Below are 15,417 nucleotides of genomic sequence, written 5' to 3'. Positions count from 1 at the left end.
ATGTCTCGGGCTTTGAGTCTAACAGCCACAGGGTTCATTGACAAAGTATCTAGAGTCCAATGTCATATCCAGACTTGTGGAGAGACTTCGGCAATGGTCCTCACTGCCTGTTTCCCTTGACGTCTGACCCATCCCCGCCTGGGTTCTCGAGTTCTAATAGAGAATAAGAATCTGTAATCTTAATAGATTTTGTGAGCTCCCTAATAACTTTAAAATTAATTCCTTTTGATTAAGTTAGTTCATGTAGATTTCTGTTGTTTACAAACAATAATCCTGACTATATAGTTGCTAAAGACCCAGTAATGTTTTCTTGTTTCCAGCTGGAATTCTTAAGCTGGATCAAAGGATTGTGTTATGGAATCTGTATGTTGTACTATGTGTAGAATTTCAGATATTTATGCACTCAGATGGGGGAGAAGGTCCATAGCTTTTATTTGATTCTCAGAAGGCTCTATAACCCTGAAAAGGCCAAGAAACACTTATGTACAGGATACAATGTAAACACCTTACTTAGCATAATATAAAGCCCTTGTGATCTGACCTCTGCCTACTGCTTCCATTTTTCTCTTTTACTGTGTTTCTTGTTGCTTCTGGTCTTCATCCTCTTTCTATGCTCCAATCAGATCCAAGTACTATGGATTCTCTAAAAGCACTTCATGGTTTTTAATCTCCATGTCTTTGTTCATGAAGTTCCTTCTGTCTCAAATTCCCATTCTTTTTCTTTGCTTCTCACCCTAGCTTTTAGTTGGTTTGCTGGACACCTACTCATCTTTTAGACTTGGCTGGTTTCACCATTTCACGGGAGGACTGTGAAGGTCATGGTCACTATTCCCCATCGCCTCGGCCCACCTGCTTTCAGCATTGCCAGCAGCCCCTGTCAAGATAGCAGCTGGCACGAGTGTCTCTTTGCTGTCCTGGGCATTCTCCAAAGTCACTGAAGGTAGCCGTGCTGTCCAGGCACATCTTTGTGGAGAAGTTAACCCCTCTGGGGGCAACAGTGGGAGTGTCCGTGGATAAATGCCCCAGCCTTCCCATCCACAGGTGGGCCAATTCTGGGACACATACTACATGGTTCTTTGGAGAGGCCCCCAAGCAATTAGGCCGTGGTTGTTCACAGTGGTGACCTGCATATTAAGCACTTTTTATTTGCTTTTCTTCTTTCCTATCTCACTTGCCTTATTCCTGTCCTCCTGCTTCCTGGATTTCTACTACCTGCACCCAAGTTTTTGTCTCAGGTTCTGCTTCCAGATCAGGACACCCTCTTGACTTTGTGCCTCTACTTTAGCTGTGAGGAGCTGCCTTACCATCTGTTACCCTTTATTGTTCATATCTAACAATTTCTCTCTAGTAGACTATTACTTCTTTTTTATTAAAAATTTATTTTATTTTATTTTTTATTGTGGTAAGAACACTTGATATGAAATCTATCCTCATAACAAATTTTAAGTGTACAATACATTATTGTTAACTATAGGTAAATGTACAGTAAGTCTCTAGAGCTCATTCATCTTACTTAGGTGAAACTTTCTGTCTGTTGATAAATAACTCTCCACTTTTTGCTCCCCTAGTCTCTAGTAACCACCATTCTGGCCTTCGATTTTATGAATGTGATGATTCTATCTATCTCATATAGATGGAATCATGCAATAGTTGTTTTCCTGTGTCTGGCTTATTTCACTTAGCATAATGTCCTCAAGAGGTCCATCCATGTTGTTGCATATTGCAGAATTTCTTTCATGTTTAAGGCTTAATAATATTCTAAATAATGATAATGTATATATCATTCTTTAAATCCATTCATTCATTGATGGATATTTAGTTTGCTTCCACAGCTTAGCTATTGTGAATAGAGCTGCAGTGAACATGGAAGTGGTAATAACCCTTTGAGATCCTGATTTCAATACTTTTGGATATACCCAGAAGTGAGATTGCTGGATCATAAGGTAGTTCTATTTTTAATTTTTTGAGGAACCTTTGTACTGTTTTTCATAGAGGCTGCACCAGTTTGCATTCCCAGCAACGACGTGCAAGGGTTCAAGTTTCTCCACATCCTCACCAACACTTGTCTTTTGTTAGACCTACTTCTTTTTTTTTTTTATTAAGATTTATTTTTATTATTTATTTATTTATTTTATTTTTATTTTTGGCTGTGTCAGGTTTTAGTTGCAGCACGTGGGATCTTCATTGAGGCATGCGGGATCTTTCGTTGCGGCGCGGGGGCTCTTTGTTGATGTGCACGGGCTTCTCTCTAGTTGTGGCATGCAGGTCCCAGAGTGCGTGGGCTCTGTAGTTTGCAGCATGCTGGCTCTCTAGTTGAGGCACGGGAGCTCAGTAGTTGTGGTGTGCGGGCTTAGTTGCCCCGCGGCATGTGGGATCTTAGTCCCCTGACCAGGGATCAAACCTGCGCCCCCTGCATTGTAAGGTGGATTCTTTACCAATGGACCACCAGGGAAGTCCCCTGGACTTACTTCTTGAGGGTAAAGAGCTTATCTTATTCGTTGTTTTTTCCCTCAGTATTAACACCGGCACAAAGTGGATCCTCATCCATGTGTAAAAAACATAAGGCATGAGAGCTTTCTTCAGATCTCTCAAGGGCTGTCAAGTGTTTACAAATGTCTGGGGAGCAGAACTAAGACCAAAGAGTAGAATTTACAAGAAGATGGACATTTGTTCCATATGGAACTGTCAATGCACCTAAGGGAGGGGAGATTCATTAGTAACAGTAACAGTGGCTCATTATGGCATGATGACTCACTTGGTTTGTCCACTCTTCCCTCTCTAGCCAAGAATTCCTGTAATAGACAGTTTTATGGAAAAAGAGTCCCACACACAGATGCCTACAGGGACCAGGCAGACATGTAAACAAGTGAGGCCGTCTAGGCATCAGATAATTGGGAATGGCGGGAACTGCATGGAAATAAAGTGCATGCCCTGTCCAAATGGGCTAGCTGCTCCCCAGCTCCAGCCAACAGTTGTTGTGCAAGAATGCAGGTTCAGTGCTGCCAGGCCTTTCAGTGTTTCAAGGGAAAGCAGAAATCCAGATTCTTATGTAAAATTTCCCAGTCAAAAAAACAGTATGTGGGTCAAGAAAGCATCACTGTGCCTATGTTTTCCTCTAAGAGTTTTATAGTGTTTGGCCTTACATTTAGGTCTTTAATCCATTTTGAGTTTATTCTTGTGTATGGTGTTAGGGAGTGTTCAAATTTCATTCTTTTACATGTAGCTGTCCAGTTTTCCCAGCACCACGTATTGAAGAGGCAGAATACTCTATGACATAAATCACAGCAAGATCCTTTTTGACCCACCTCCTAGAGAAATGAAAATAAAAACAAAAATAAACAAATGGGACCTAGTGAAACTTAAAAGCTTTTGCACAGCAAAGGAAACCATAAACAAGATGAAAAGACAACCCTCAGAATGGCAGAAAATATTTGCAAACGAAGCAACTGACAAAGGATTAATCTCCAAAATTTACAAGCAGCTCATGCAGCTCAATATCAAAAAAAACAAACAACCCAATCCAAAAATGGGCAGAAGACCTAAATAGACATTTCTCCAAAAAAGATATACCGATTGCCAACAAACACACGAAAGGATGCGCAACATCACTAATCATTAGAGAAATGCAAATCAAAACTACAATGAGGTATCACCTCATACCAGTCAGAATGGCCATCATCAAAAAATCTACCAACAATAAATGCTGGAGAGGGTGTGGAGTAAAGGTAACCCTCTTGCACTGTTGGTGGGAATGTAAATGGATACAGCCACTATGGAGAACAGTATGGAGGTTCCTTAAAAAACTAAAAATAGAACTACCATACGACCCAGTAATCCACTACTGGACATATACCCTGAGAAAACCATAATTCAAAAAGAGTCATGTACCACAATGTTCATTGCAGCTGTATTTACAATAGCCAGGACATGGAAGCAACCTAAGTGTCCATCGACAGATGAATGGATAAAGAAGATGTGGTACGTATATACAATGGAATATTACTCAGCCATAAAAAGAAACGAAATTGAGTTATTTGTAGTGAGGTAGATGGACCTAGAGTCTGTCATACAGAGTGAAGTAAGTCAGAAAGAGAAAAACAAATACCGTATGCTAACACATATATATGGAATCTATAAAAAAAAAAAATGGTTCTGAAGAACCTAGGGGCAGGACAGGAATAAAGACGCAGACGTAGAGAATAGACTTGAGGACACGGGAAAGGAGAAGGGTAAGCTGGGATGAAGTGAGAGAGTGGCATGGACATATATACACTACCAAATGTAAAATAGATAGCTAGTGGGAAGCAGCCGCATAGCACAGGGAGATCAGCTCGGTGCTTTGTGACCACCTAGAGGGGTGGGATAGGGAGGGTGGGAGGGAGATGCAAGAGGGAGGAGATATGGGTATATATGTATACGTATAGCTGATTCACTTTATTATACAGCAGAAACTAACACACCATTGTAAAGCAGTTATACTCCAATAAAGATGTTAAAAAAAAAAAAGAAAGCATCACTGTGGTTGGGTATGGACCACGGGTTGTGAATTTGCAAGCTTTGTGTAACATGTGTAGCAGAGGATGTTAAAGCGTCAGATGTGAGGACAGCCTCCTCAAGAGGCTGCCCCCCGTTCTGGTCAGTTTGCCCCCTTCAGCCCATCAACACGCTCTGCCTGTTCTCAGCTTGGGCCTTTGGCCATCCTGTCCTCACAGCAAGGAAGCTCTGTAGCTCAGGCACTTCTCCTATGACACTTCCCACTACAGCTCTTCCCTCACCAAACCCTGTCTTCTTGGTGCGCCTCTAGCATTTACAGCCCCTGGATATCTGCTGTGGTTGGTCACTCTCCAGTGGTCTCATAGCCTGTCTTATTTGTTTAACTGAGTTGTAAGTTCCTCATAGCAAGGGCTTCTATTTCACATGTCTTTCCTGTCATTTGGAGCATAGAGTGGGGCACACGGCCAGGCCTCACTAAGAACTATTTGGTTGACTGTCGTTGGATGGTCATCTTACTCAGTGCTTCTGGCATCACTCTTAGTAGAAGATGAGGTAATAAAGGGGAGGCTACCAGCTCTTGAGTGCAGAATTTAAAATTAAATCAGTGAAAAAATTTAAATCAGTGGGGCTGTTTCAGAGATTGAATGAGCATGTCCTCCATCTACTGCTGACCTGGTGCTCTCAGAGCTTTTATGAGGAAAATGGTGCCCAGTGTGTTTCTTCTGTCACAGGCTTTTTCTCATCCTTTCCCACCAAAGATATAACAAGATAACCAATTATTTGTGCCCTGGTTTTGATTCCTTGATTAGAGATGGCCTCTGATCATAAGCTACATAGCCATCTTTTTACGGTAGAAGTAAGTAGGCACAATTTTGCTACAACAATTGTCTAAAAGAAAAAAAAAACTTTTATTTTAACTGGTTACGATGATCTATTTTCTATTCCTTCGCTTTTATTTGAAACACATTTTGGTTGTTTTAGAAATCTCTTTTCTCCCACATCTGTGAAGCAAAATACAGGATAAACGATTCTCAGTCAAATGTGATATTGGGCATTAGGTATACTTTGGACACTGGAGTTTACTAGTTATCTCTAAACCTTCTTTTAGAAAATTTCCCCCACTTTTTGGTGAAGGTGCTAGTAAGCAATAACTGCCAAATTAGTAGGTCTTCCTCATATTCCCTATTGTTTATTTTTCCGTGTTTTGGTGCAGTTTTGTACAAAGACTAGGAACTGAACCATTCTTTCAATAAACATTTATTGAGACCCTCCTGTGGTGCCAGACCCTATTTTAGCTGCTAAAGATACAAAAGTGAAGAGATTAGACAAGGCCCTTGCTCTCCTGAAGCTGAACTTCTAGTGGTGGGAGATAACCACAGACCACTGAACAAATGAACACACAAGAAAATTGGATGGTGTTTGGGAGAATAAATAAAATAGTTTTGGGAGAATAAAACAGGATGGAAAGAATGTGTATGTGAGGGAGTTACTCTAGACTGGAGTAGAGGGAACGTCTTCTTGAAGCTGTGACAGCTGAGACTTGAATGACAAGGAGGGGCCAGCCAGGTCAAGATCAGGGGGAAGAGCATTCCAGGCTAACAAAACAGCTGCGGCAGTGGGCCCGAGGCAGGAGCCTGTGTGGTGTACTGGAGGTTCAGCAAGGAAGTCAGAGCGAAAGGAGAGTTTAGAGCTAGCAAATAAATAATTATTCAAGTGAATTTATTGTACAGCTGTTGCAGTTTAAATGTTTATGGCTGTGATCATTTAGATCTCAGAATCTCTGTCATGACTTTAGGATTAGATTCAGAAATTACCTAAGATTCATGGAGGAGACAGTCATTGTTTCAAAATCCATGTGATATATCCTGCTTTGAAGCCTCAGATTGCCCATGGATGGGATAGGACACTAGCAGTATTTTAGGAAAATGGCACCTGGTGTTATATTCTTTTTTGTTTTAAATTTATTTCTTTTTGGCTGCGTTGGGTTTTCATTGCTGCGCTCGGGCTTTCTCTTGTTGCGGTGAGCGGGGGCTACTCTTCGTTGTGGTGCACGGGTTTCTCATTGCGGTGGCTTCTCTTTGTTGCGGAGCACGGGCTCTAGGCGCGCGGGCTTCAGTAGTTGTGACACACAGACTCAGTAGTTGTGACAGACAGACTCAGTAGTTGTGGCTCGTGGGCTCTAGAGTGCAGGCTCAGTAGTTGTGGCGTATGGGCTTAGTTGCTCCACGGCATGTGGGATCGTCCCGGACCAGGGCTCGAACCCGTGTCCCCTGCATTGGCAGGCGCATTCTTATCCACTGCGCCACCAGGGAAGTCCTGGTGTTATATTCTTAAACTGAAGTTGCTTTGGAAGTAGTTATGCAGCAATGAGCATTCATGCAGTAAGAAACAATTCCTTTATCCTTTAATATAATAATTGCTGTCAAGGATTATAAGAGTTTATAAAGAGATGGGGCATCCATTTTAAAGTTAACTGGATAGGGAAGAAAGCTTTGTCCATAGACAAAGTTTCAGATTTTCTTGGACTTTTTGGTATCTGCACAACAGAGACCTGTTGAGTTGCCAGCATATAACAAGCCAGAACCCTGGATCCAGAGAGCATTTGTGATGACCAGACAACACAGAACTGGTTTCCCTCCTAAAGGGTGGTCTCCAAATTTGTTGTAGCCTTTGTCAAGATTTTTATAGCACAGTTGAAAACAGATGCCCTTTCTGCCCTTTCCTTTGTCATCTGAGTTAACTACCGTTCAGTGGGTGTGAGCAATGGCAATCTCTCACACATCTTCAGAACGCCCAGGAAGAGTCCTCATTAGGCGTTTCTATCCTGAAGTCTGGCTGTGAAACACTCTGCAATAGAGAGTAGACACAAGGAGGTGCTAGGTTTGTGAGGTTCTGGTAATCTGCCCAGTGCATTCTGAATGTTTCTTGTCACAAATCAAAACACCAGTCCTAAGGTTTAATATGAAAAAACACATCTCTCTGAACAGTTTCTACTTGAGAATATTTAATCCTAAAGGAAAATATTTAATCTTAAAGGACTATGTAATCCTAAGGAAAACCAAAGCATACTGTTGCTTATGGACTATATTGAATTTTATTACAGGATGTGGCCCTAAAATATACTTGTATTTTATATATATGACATTGGCAATCCAGAGTATCAAAAATCACTGTAAATTCTTGATTAAAAGAGACTTATTAGACATAAGACTGAATATAATGTGTGGACTTCGCTTGGATTCTGCTGTAAATTGGCTGAAATTTAAACAACTGGGAAAATTTAAATATGGACTGAATATGAGATGATATTAAGGAATCATTGGTAATTTTGTTAGATGTGATAATGATATGGAGGTTATGTAAGAAAATATCCTTATTTTTATAGAGTTGCACACTGAAATATGTAGGGAGCAAATGTCACATCTATAATTTATTTTAAAACACTAGCAAAATGTCAATTGAAGCAAATATGGCAAAAAGTTATTAACTGTTCAGTCTAGGTGATGGGCTTGTGGAATATGCTATTGTACCTTCTCTACTGTCCTGTATATTTGAGAAATTTTATAATTCAAAGTTTAAAAAAAGTCTTTGCAAACTGGGACATAGCACAGTGGTCTGTCAGCTAAATAGCACTATTTTGTGATCTTAGTGGATGTCACTTCATCGTGCCTTTTGTGCTGCAGCCATAAATATCAGTGGACCTGGAAACTAGATGATTTTTTCATAAATGGGACATTACAGTAGAAATGAACCAATACTCTCTTCTTACACACCCCCCCCACTCCACCCCCATGCTTTGATTTTGTAACTTGGCCCATGATTAGGGGAGGTGACATAGTTCAAAAGTAAAACTGAAACATATGGAATCCTAAAGCTAGAATTTTAAACATTTTGTTTCAACCTCAATTTTTAGAAAGAACAATTTTAAACTACAGTTACCAAAGTCATTTTACTTCCTTTCAAAATGTGTATTCTATAACCTGGATTATATTAACATGCATAAAATTATTGGCACTGTCTCACATACATACATGCCTATCAATGGCCCATCTTTTCCCTTCTCTATTCAGGGCTTTTGAGGAGGAGTTCTTATTAAATCTACCTCTGTTATTTCTTCAGACAGTGTTGTTGCAGATGGTATGTGCCAGTACTGGGTATTGGTACGACTTTCTTACCTTGGGATATTTTGCTACCCAGACCCTAAAATAATGTATTTTAATATATAATAATTCCCAGTAATATATAATATTCCCATTTCCACTGAAGTTATTGATGGAAATAACAAATTCACAGTACAGTGTGTGCTGATTCACATGACCTGGCTATACTGATGGAACAAAACATGTTGCCGTATTTTTATTCCCACCTACATTTAACTTGTGAGTTCTCTTTTTCTTCTTATTTTTCAACCTACTTGGTATCAGTAGTTGTAGATTCAATACCAAAGGGAATCTGGCTGTCCCCTTTTCTCAGCCTCAACATTTTTAGTAAGCTGTGAGTACTGACACCTCACTTTTTTGTTTGTTTGTTTTTACAACAATGCCTAAATGGAGGTATCTTGATTTTGAACTGGGGTTAAAAAATAGAGTCCTAATCATTTCATCATCAACCGTGAACACCCATTGAGCACCTGTCATGTAAGGCACTAGTGAAGGTGCTATGGGGTGAAGGGTTGCAGAGTATCGAATGCATGGAACCAGAAGACCTGGTTTCTGTCTTCAGCAGTTGGCAAACTTTCTGAAGACAGGAGAGACGATTACCCTGGAAAGTATATGACAAGCACCAAACGTGTGCCATGGACTGCAAGTGTGGTATAAATTCAGAGTCAAGAGATTGTTTCCAGCTGGGTCCGTCATGGTTTCATGGAGCATAAAGTTTAAATGGAACCTTCAGAAAGAGGTAAAATTTTGACAGGGAGAGAAAGGGCAAGAAACTATTTCTGTATGGATTAATGAGTATACCCAGGAGCAAGGAGTGTTTGGGTAACTACAAATAGGCCATTTTGGCTGAAGGGAAGAATCCTATTGGGACCGAGCTTGTTGCGTGCAGGAATTTGGATTATAGTAAACACTGGGCAAGCAGGAAATGTTCTGGGTAGTAACATGAGTCAAGCTGTGTGTTAGGAGCTCAATCCGATGGCACCAACCTCAAGGTAGGTTGCAGGAATGAGAGATTAAGACAGGAATATCAGTTTGGAGATCACTGCAGGATAGTTCAAGTAGGAAAGGGAATAATAGTGTAAATTTGGGGAATGACAGTGGGACTAGAAGGGAGGGATGATTACAAGACACATTGTGAAGGAAGAAACGATTAGAATTGATGACTAAATTTAGGTCCTGTTTGAAATAGAATAGGATGATTCACATGAACTTGTATCATTTCATTGATGCAAGTTGTTAACCATAAGTTTAATATATCTTATATGACTCAGTTGAGAAACCTTGAAAGAAAACTTTAATTCTTTATTAACTTGTAGGAAAGTTAGCCCCACCCTTATAATTACTAAACTTTTACACAAATCCTAAGAATGGCTATTCCCCTCCTCTAACCTTGGCTGCCTTTTTATCCATCTCCAACAGTTAGGAGGGCGGTGCTGTGGAGGGGAAAAAAATGTAACCTGAAACTTTAATATAATTTATTGGTTCATAAGTGGAACGTAAAAGACTTCTGAAAAAGTAGTAATAGTCTAGGGGAGAGGAACCTGTAGGCAGACCCTGGAGGAGAGAGTCATGTAGAAAAGTCTGCCTTGAAAGTATGTTCAGTGTCCTTCGGTGGGGGAAGAGAGCCAGCTCCAGGCAGCTCTGCAAGGAGGGAGCTGGGGGAAAAATCCTAGTACCACCTTAAGAGTGGTCCTATGACCACTCTTGTCGAATGGATCAGAAAAAATCCTTCCGATCCATTCGACAAGAGTGGTGCCAATATATGCGATTGCTGAGAGCAGGTTTGTAATGACTGTCGCCCCTCAGAATGACATTTGTCCTCATGGTAGCACGTAGCCTATAAATGCAGTGGCTATAACTGTAAGTAGAAAAATAATCCCGATGTTCATGTTTCTAGAAAGGCACAGGATCCATAATATAGGCCACGCCCTACGTGAATGTAAAGGCAGATAAAGAATATGGAAGCTCCGTTTGCATGTATGTATCAAGTGATTCATCCGTAATTAACGTCTCGACAGATGTGTGCTACCACGAGAAAGCAGTTGCTGTGTCTGGTGTGTAGTGTATTGCTAGGAATAAGCCTGTTAGGATTAGTAGGATCAAGCAAATGCCTGGTAGAGAGCCAAAATTTCATCATGATGAAATGTTTGATGGGGTTGAGAGGTTAATAGATGCATTGCTGATGATTTCTATTAGCGGGTGTGTTTTTCGGATGTTGGTCGTTGGTGTTCTTATAGTTGAATGACAACGATGATTGTTCATGTCATTAGTCATGGTTGGAATCCATGTGAGAATGATGATGACATATATTGTATTTATTTTAAGTGTTATTTTTGTGATCAGTTTTGTGGGGATTTCTTCAAAACCTTCACCTATTTATGGGGCTTTTGGGTTGATTGTGAGTGGTGGTGTTGGGTGTGGGATTGTGTTGAATTTTGGTGGTTCATTTTTAGGTTTGATAGTGTCTTTGATTTATTTAGGGGGGGGATATTAGTTGTGTTTGGCTATACAATGGCTATGGCCACTGAGCAGTATCCTGAGGTTTGGGTTTCTAATAAGATTGTTTTGGGGGCGTTTCTTTCAGGGTTGATAATAGAGTTTTTGATGGTATTATATATTTTAAAGGATGAGGAGGTGGAAGTTGTGTTTAAGTTCAGTGGGTTGGGAGACTGAGTGACTCTGGTGACTGGCTTTTTAGTGAGGAGGCTGTGGGGATTGCGGCGTTATGTAGCTATGGTACCTGGTTGGTGATTGTTACTGGCTGGTTGCTGCTTATTGGCGTTGTGGTTATTATGGAGATCACTCGTGGTAATTAAATAAAAGCATGCTAAGGGTGAGAGTAATAAGGAATGATAGGAAGTATAGTTTGATAAGGCCTTTTTGGCTTGAGATTAGCGTGGAGAACTTTAGTTGAATGAGGGGTGTGGTTTTTGGTAAAATGTTTTCTAGTCAGATTAAGTCCAAGAGGGAGGATGCTGATTTTTGGCTTATTGATAGGTTTAGGTAAGGAGGTAGACGATGCATGATGGTGGGGAAATATCCTAAGAGACTAGAGAATTTAAGGGTATTTGAGGGGTAAATAAATTTTAAGTTTTGTGTGTTAAGGTTAATTTCAAGTGCCAATACAAAGCCCAGGATGGTTACTGCAAGGGCAGTTAGTTTTAGGTGTAGGGATACGGTTATTAGGGGGACTGTTGTTGGAGATAATGAATCCGGCAAAGACACTTCCAATTAGCAGGCGTTTGATGGAGTTAATTAGGAAGGGGTTGTTTTCACTGATGGAGGTTAAGGGAGAGAAGCAAGGTTGTCCTAGTAGCGCGAAGAAGATAATGCGGGTACTATAGACAGCTGTGAGGGAGGTGGCAATTAGAGTTATTAATAGGGCTCAGGCATTGGTATAAGATGTGTTAGTGGCTTCAATGATCAGGTCTTTACAATAGAAGCCGGTGAGGAAAGGCATTCCTGTCAGTGCCAGACATCCGATAATAAGGGCTGTTGTGGTGAAGGGCAAAGGCTTGAATAGGCCCCCTATTTTTCGAATTATCTTGTTCGTCATTCAGGCTGTGAATAATGGACCCGGAGCATGTGAATAGTATGGCCTTAAAAAAAGCATGTGTGCAGATACGTGTAAGAATGCTAGACAGGGTTGGTTGATGCCGATTGTTACCATCATTAGGCCTAATTGGCTTGAAGTGGAGAAAGCGACAATTTTTTTAATGTCATTTTGGGTGACAGCGCATATTGCTGTGAATAGGGTGGCAAGGGCTCCTAATCATAGCGCTATTGCTTGAATACATTTGTTGTTTTCTGTTAAAGGGTAAAATTGAATAAGTAGGAAGACTCCTGCCACAACTATTGTGCTTGAGTGGAGTAAGGCTGATACAGGGGTGGGGCCCTCTATTGCTGAGGGGAGTCAGGGGTGAAGTCCAAATTAGGCTGATTTTCTGGCTGTGGCTAGTACGAGTCCTATAAGGGGGAGGTTTGAGGGATTTAAGTCAAGTATAAAAATTTGTTGCAGGTCTCATGTGTTTGAGTTAAACAGGAATCATGTTATTGGTATAATGAACTGTGTTTGCGTCTGCTCGCCCATATCACCACCCAGTGAGCAGGAAGGATGTAATTCCCTCCCATCTCTTGCCGATCTTCTCCCTTTCTCCAATCTAGAGCCAAGGGAACCCACTGGTGTAATCCATCCAGGTCAGCCTTCTGGAGCAGACAGCGGGGTAGAGAAGGGCAGAGAGTAGAACTGGGGATGCAAACAGAAGGCAATGGTCAGTTATCATCCTTTTTCCAAAATACAACAATATGAGGGGAATTCTTGGAGGAAGTTCTTCATAGAATCATAAAATGTTAGCGCAGGAAGGATCCTGAGAAATAATTTTCAGCCTCATTTTGGAGCTCTATAGAAGGAGCAACTTGGGTACAGCGAGTTGTCACACAGATGAGAACAAATGACAGACCTCTGGATTCTCAGCCCAGGCTCTTTCCAGCAGGCCAGGTAGCTTAGCTTCCATTTATTTTCCAAATTTTTCCCAGACCCACTGCACCAGCTCAGCCACTGTTCAGCACGGTTGAAAATGAATGGTGAGGAGGTCTCAGTTGTTATTCAAGGGAATACATAAGCACTATAGACACAGCCGTTGCAGTAGGACATGTTTCTGTAACTGAAGTTAGAGTCATTGTAGATAATCTGTAAAGTACAGAAATATGTCAAGGAGAAAATAAAATCATCCACAATGTACCACAGAGAGATGACGACTGTTAACATTTTCGTGCCTTCTTATAATTTTTAAAAATTAAAATGTATACACATAGTTTTGTACCTTGTTTTTTCACTTAATAATGAACAATTTTCCATGTAGTAAATTATCTTAGAATCTGTGTTTTAGTAGCAATAATATTTTTAATAGAGGTAGCATAATTTAAAAAATATTTTGTTATTAGACATTTGAATTGATTATTTTCTGCTATGATAAAGAATGTTGCGCTATATACACACATATAAATAATTGTGCTTTTTTACACACACACGTACACATATATAAGTAACTGTGCTTAGCTATAGGAAACATTTTTATAAATAAAATTGCTAGCATAGGCATTTTTAGTGGTTCTTTCTGGTGGATCACAGTGGAAAGAATGTGGCTCTGGGGTCAGATGTCCTGATGTGTTCTGCTTCTGCCACTTTCGGATGTGTGAACTTAAAGTAAAATGGACTTGAAAAGAGACCAGTTTAGACTATAAAGAATTCTTTCAGTGAAAGAAAGACCTATTTAAAGTCTAAGGTACTGATAATAAAGACAGAAATGGACGTTCTCAATAACTATTTTTCTTTGCACTGAATTGTTCAGTAACTATTTCTTTTTTAAAAAATTTCTTCCTTCCTTCCTTCCTTCCTTCCTTCCTTCCTTCCTTCCTTCCTTCCTTCCTTCCTTCCTTCCTCCCTCCCTCCCTCCCTTCCTTTTTTTCTTTTTGGCCAGTAACTATCTCTAACCTTGTTCACCATCCCCTTCCTTCCTAAGTGCTCAGCTTCAAACTCTACCAGCGGGCAAAGCACGTGTATAGCGAGGCTGCGAGAGTGCTCCAGTTTAAGAAGATATGTGAAGAAGCACCTGACAACACGGTCCAGCTGCTGGGGGAGTTAATGAACCAGAGCCACGTGAGCTGCCGGGACATGTACGAGTGTAGCTGCCCTGAGCTGGACCAGCTGGTGGACATCTGTCGGTGAGGCTGAAAGAGCAGTGTGGCAGGGGCTGCAGGGTGCGGCCCAAGGAAACTGTTTAAATTAATGGAAAAAAAGCAGCATTTTTGTAGTCTTCTAAGTGAAGGAAGATCCTTTCCCACTTCCTATAAGAGGGGTTGTCTGTGACATATAGCTAGACTTGTTTCCTCCTAAAAATCTGTAGGATGAAAGATTGGAGACTTGACTCCATGGCTTTACGAAGCTCCAGGTTTGGAGTCAGCTCTTCACAACATCGTAAAAAAGACTTTTCCGTCTTTGGATGATTAAGTGTTTCAGGGAGATTTGCTCAGACACAGACCCTGTTGTTACTTTCTTCTCATGATATTTTAAGCAGTGTTTCCCACTACACTGCAGCTCTACCAGCATCTCCTGTTTGGTGTCCTAAGTTTAATACTTTTATTCAAAAGAGGGGAGAAAAAGGAAAGAGGACCTCAGGACCTTCTTTTAAAAAAGAAGTGTATTTTCAGGGGAGAGGTTGCTGAAGGAATTGCTCAGAGAGTCAGCATTTCCTGTCTTCCAGGTTTAGGTTAGGCAATTTGGGAAAAGGACTGAAGAAAGTCCAGTTTATGAATGGTCGGTTAAGACAGAAATGTAAAGAGGGAAACTCTTTCACAAAGCCTGAGAACAACTTCCTTATAATTGCTAGAGAATGGATAAAAGAGTAAAATGGTTCCTTTACCCAGAAGGAGCTCACTGACCTTGGAGAACAGAAAGGGAAATTGGAAGAACTCTCAAATGGCTAGATGTTATTTCCACTGTGAGAAAATCATACAAAACTGCCTGCAATTAGCAATGAAAATATAATTAACCACTTGGCACCTGTGGCTTGCCTCACTCATTGCCACATTCCCAGCCCGAAAAGTTTAAACCAAGTAGCTCCAGTGATCACAAATGGCATATGTAACTCAACTCGTCAAGAGACTTGAACATAGCATTGATGGGAATCACTCTGCTGACGTCAGTGTTTGCTCACTAATTGCCAAAAAGCCTTCCAGAGCTTGTTTCATTTTAAGTGCTCTT

General features: G+C 40.7%; 1 protein-coding gene across 5 annotated transcripts in view; it reads left to right on the top strand.

Moving 5' to 3' along the window:
- GALK2 (galactokinase 2) overlaps positions 1-15,417 on the top strand; it is a 133,558-nt gene that overhangs the window by 104,281 nt on the left and 13,860 nt on the right. For all 5 annotated transcript variants that reach the window (XM_061180323.1, XM_061180324.1, XM_061180322.1 and 2 more), the window contains one exon: positions 14,177-14,378. In XM_061180323.1, the coding sequence (XP_061036306.1) occupies positions 14,177-14,378 (202 nt within the window). The remainder of the gene's footprint in view (positions 1-14,176; positions 14,379-15,417) is intronic.

Source organism: Eubalaena glacialis, chromosome 2 (genome assembly GCF_028564815.1).
Source record: "Eubalaena glacialis isolate mEubGla1 chromosome 2, mEubGla1.1.hap2.+ XY, whole genome shotgun sequence".
Taxonomy (NCBI): Eukaryota; Metazoa; Chordata; class Mammalia; order Artiodactyla; family Balaenidae; genus Eubalaena; species Eubalaena glacialis.
The sequence above is the reverse complement of the archived record's forward strand: the minus strand, read 5'-3'. Positions and strand labels throughout refer to the sequence as shown.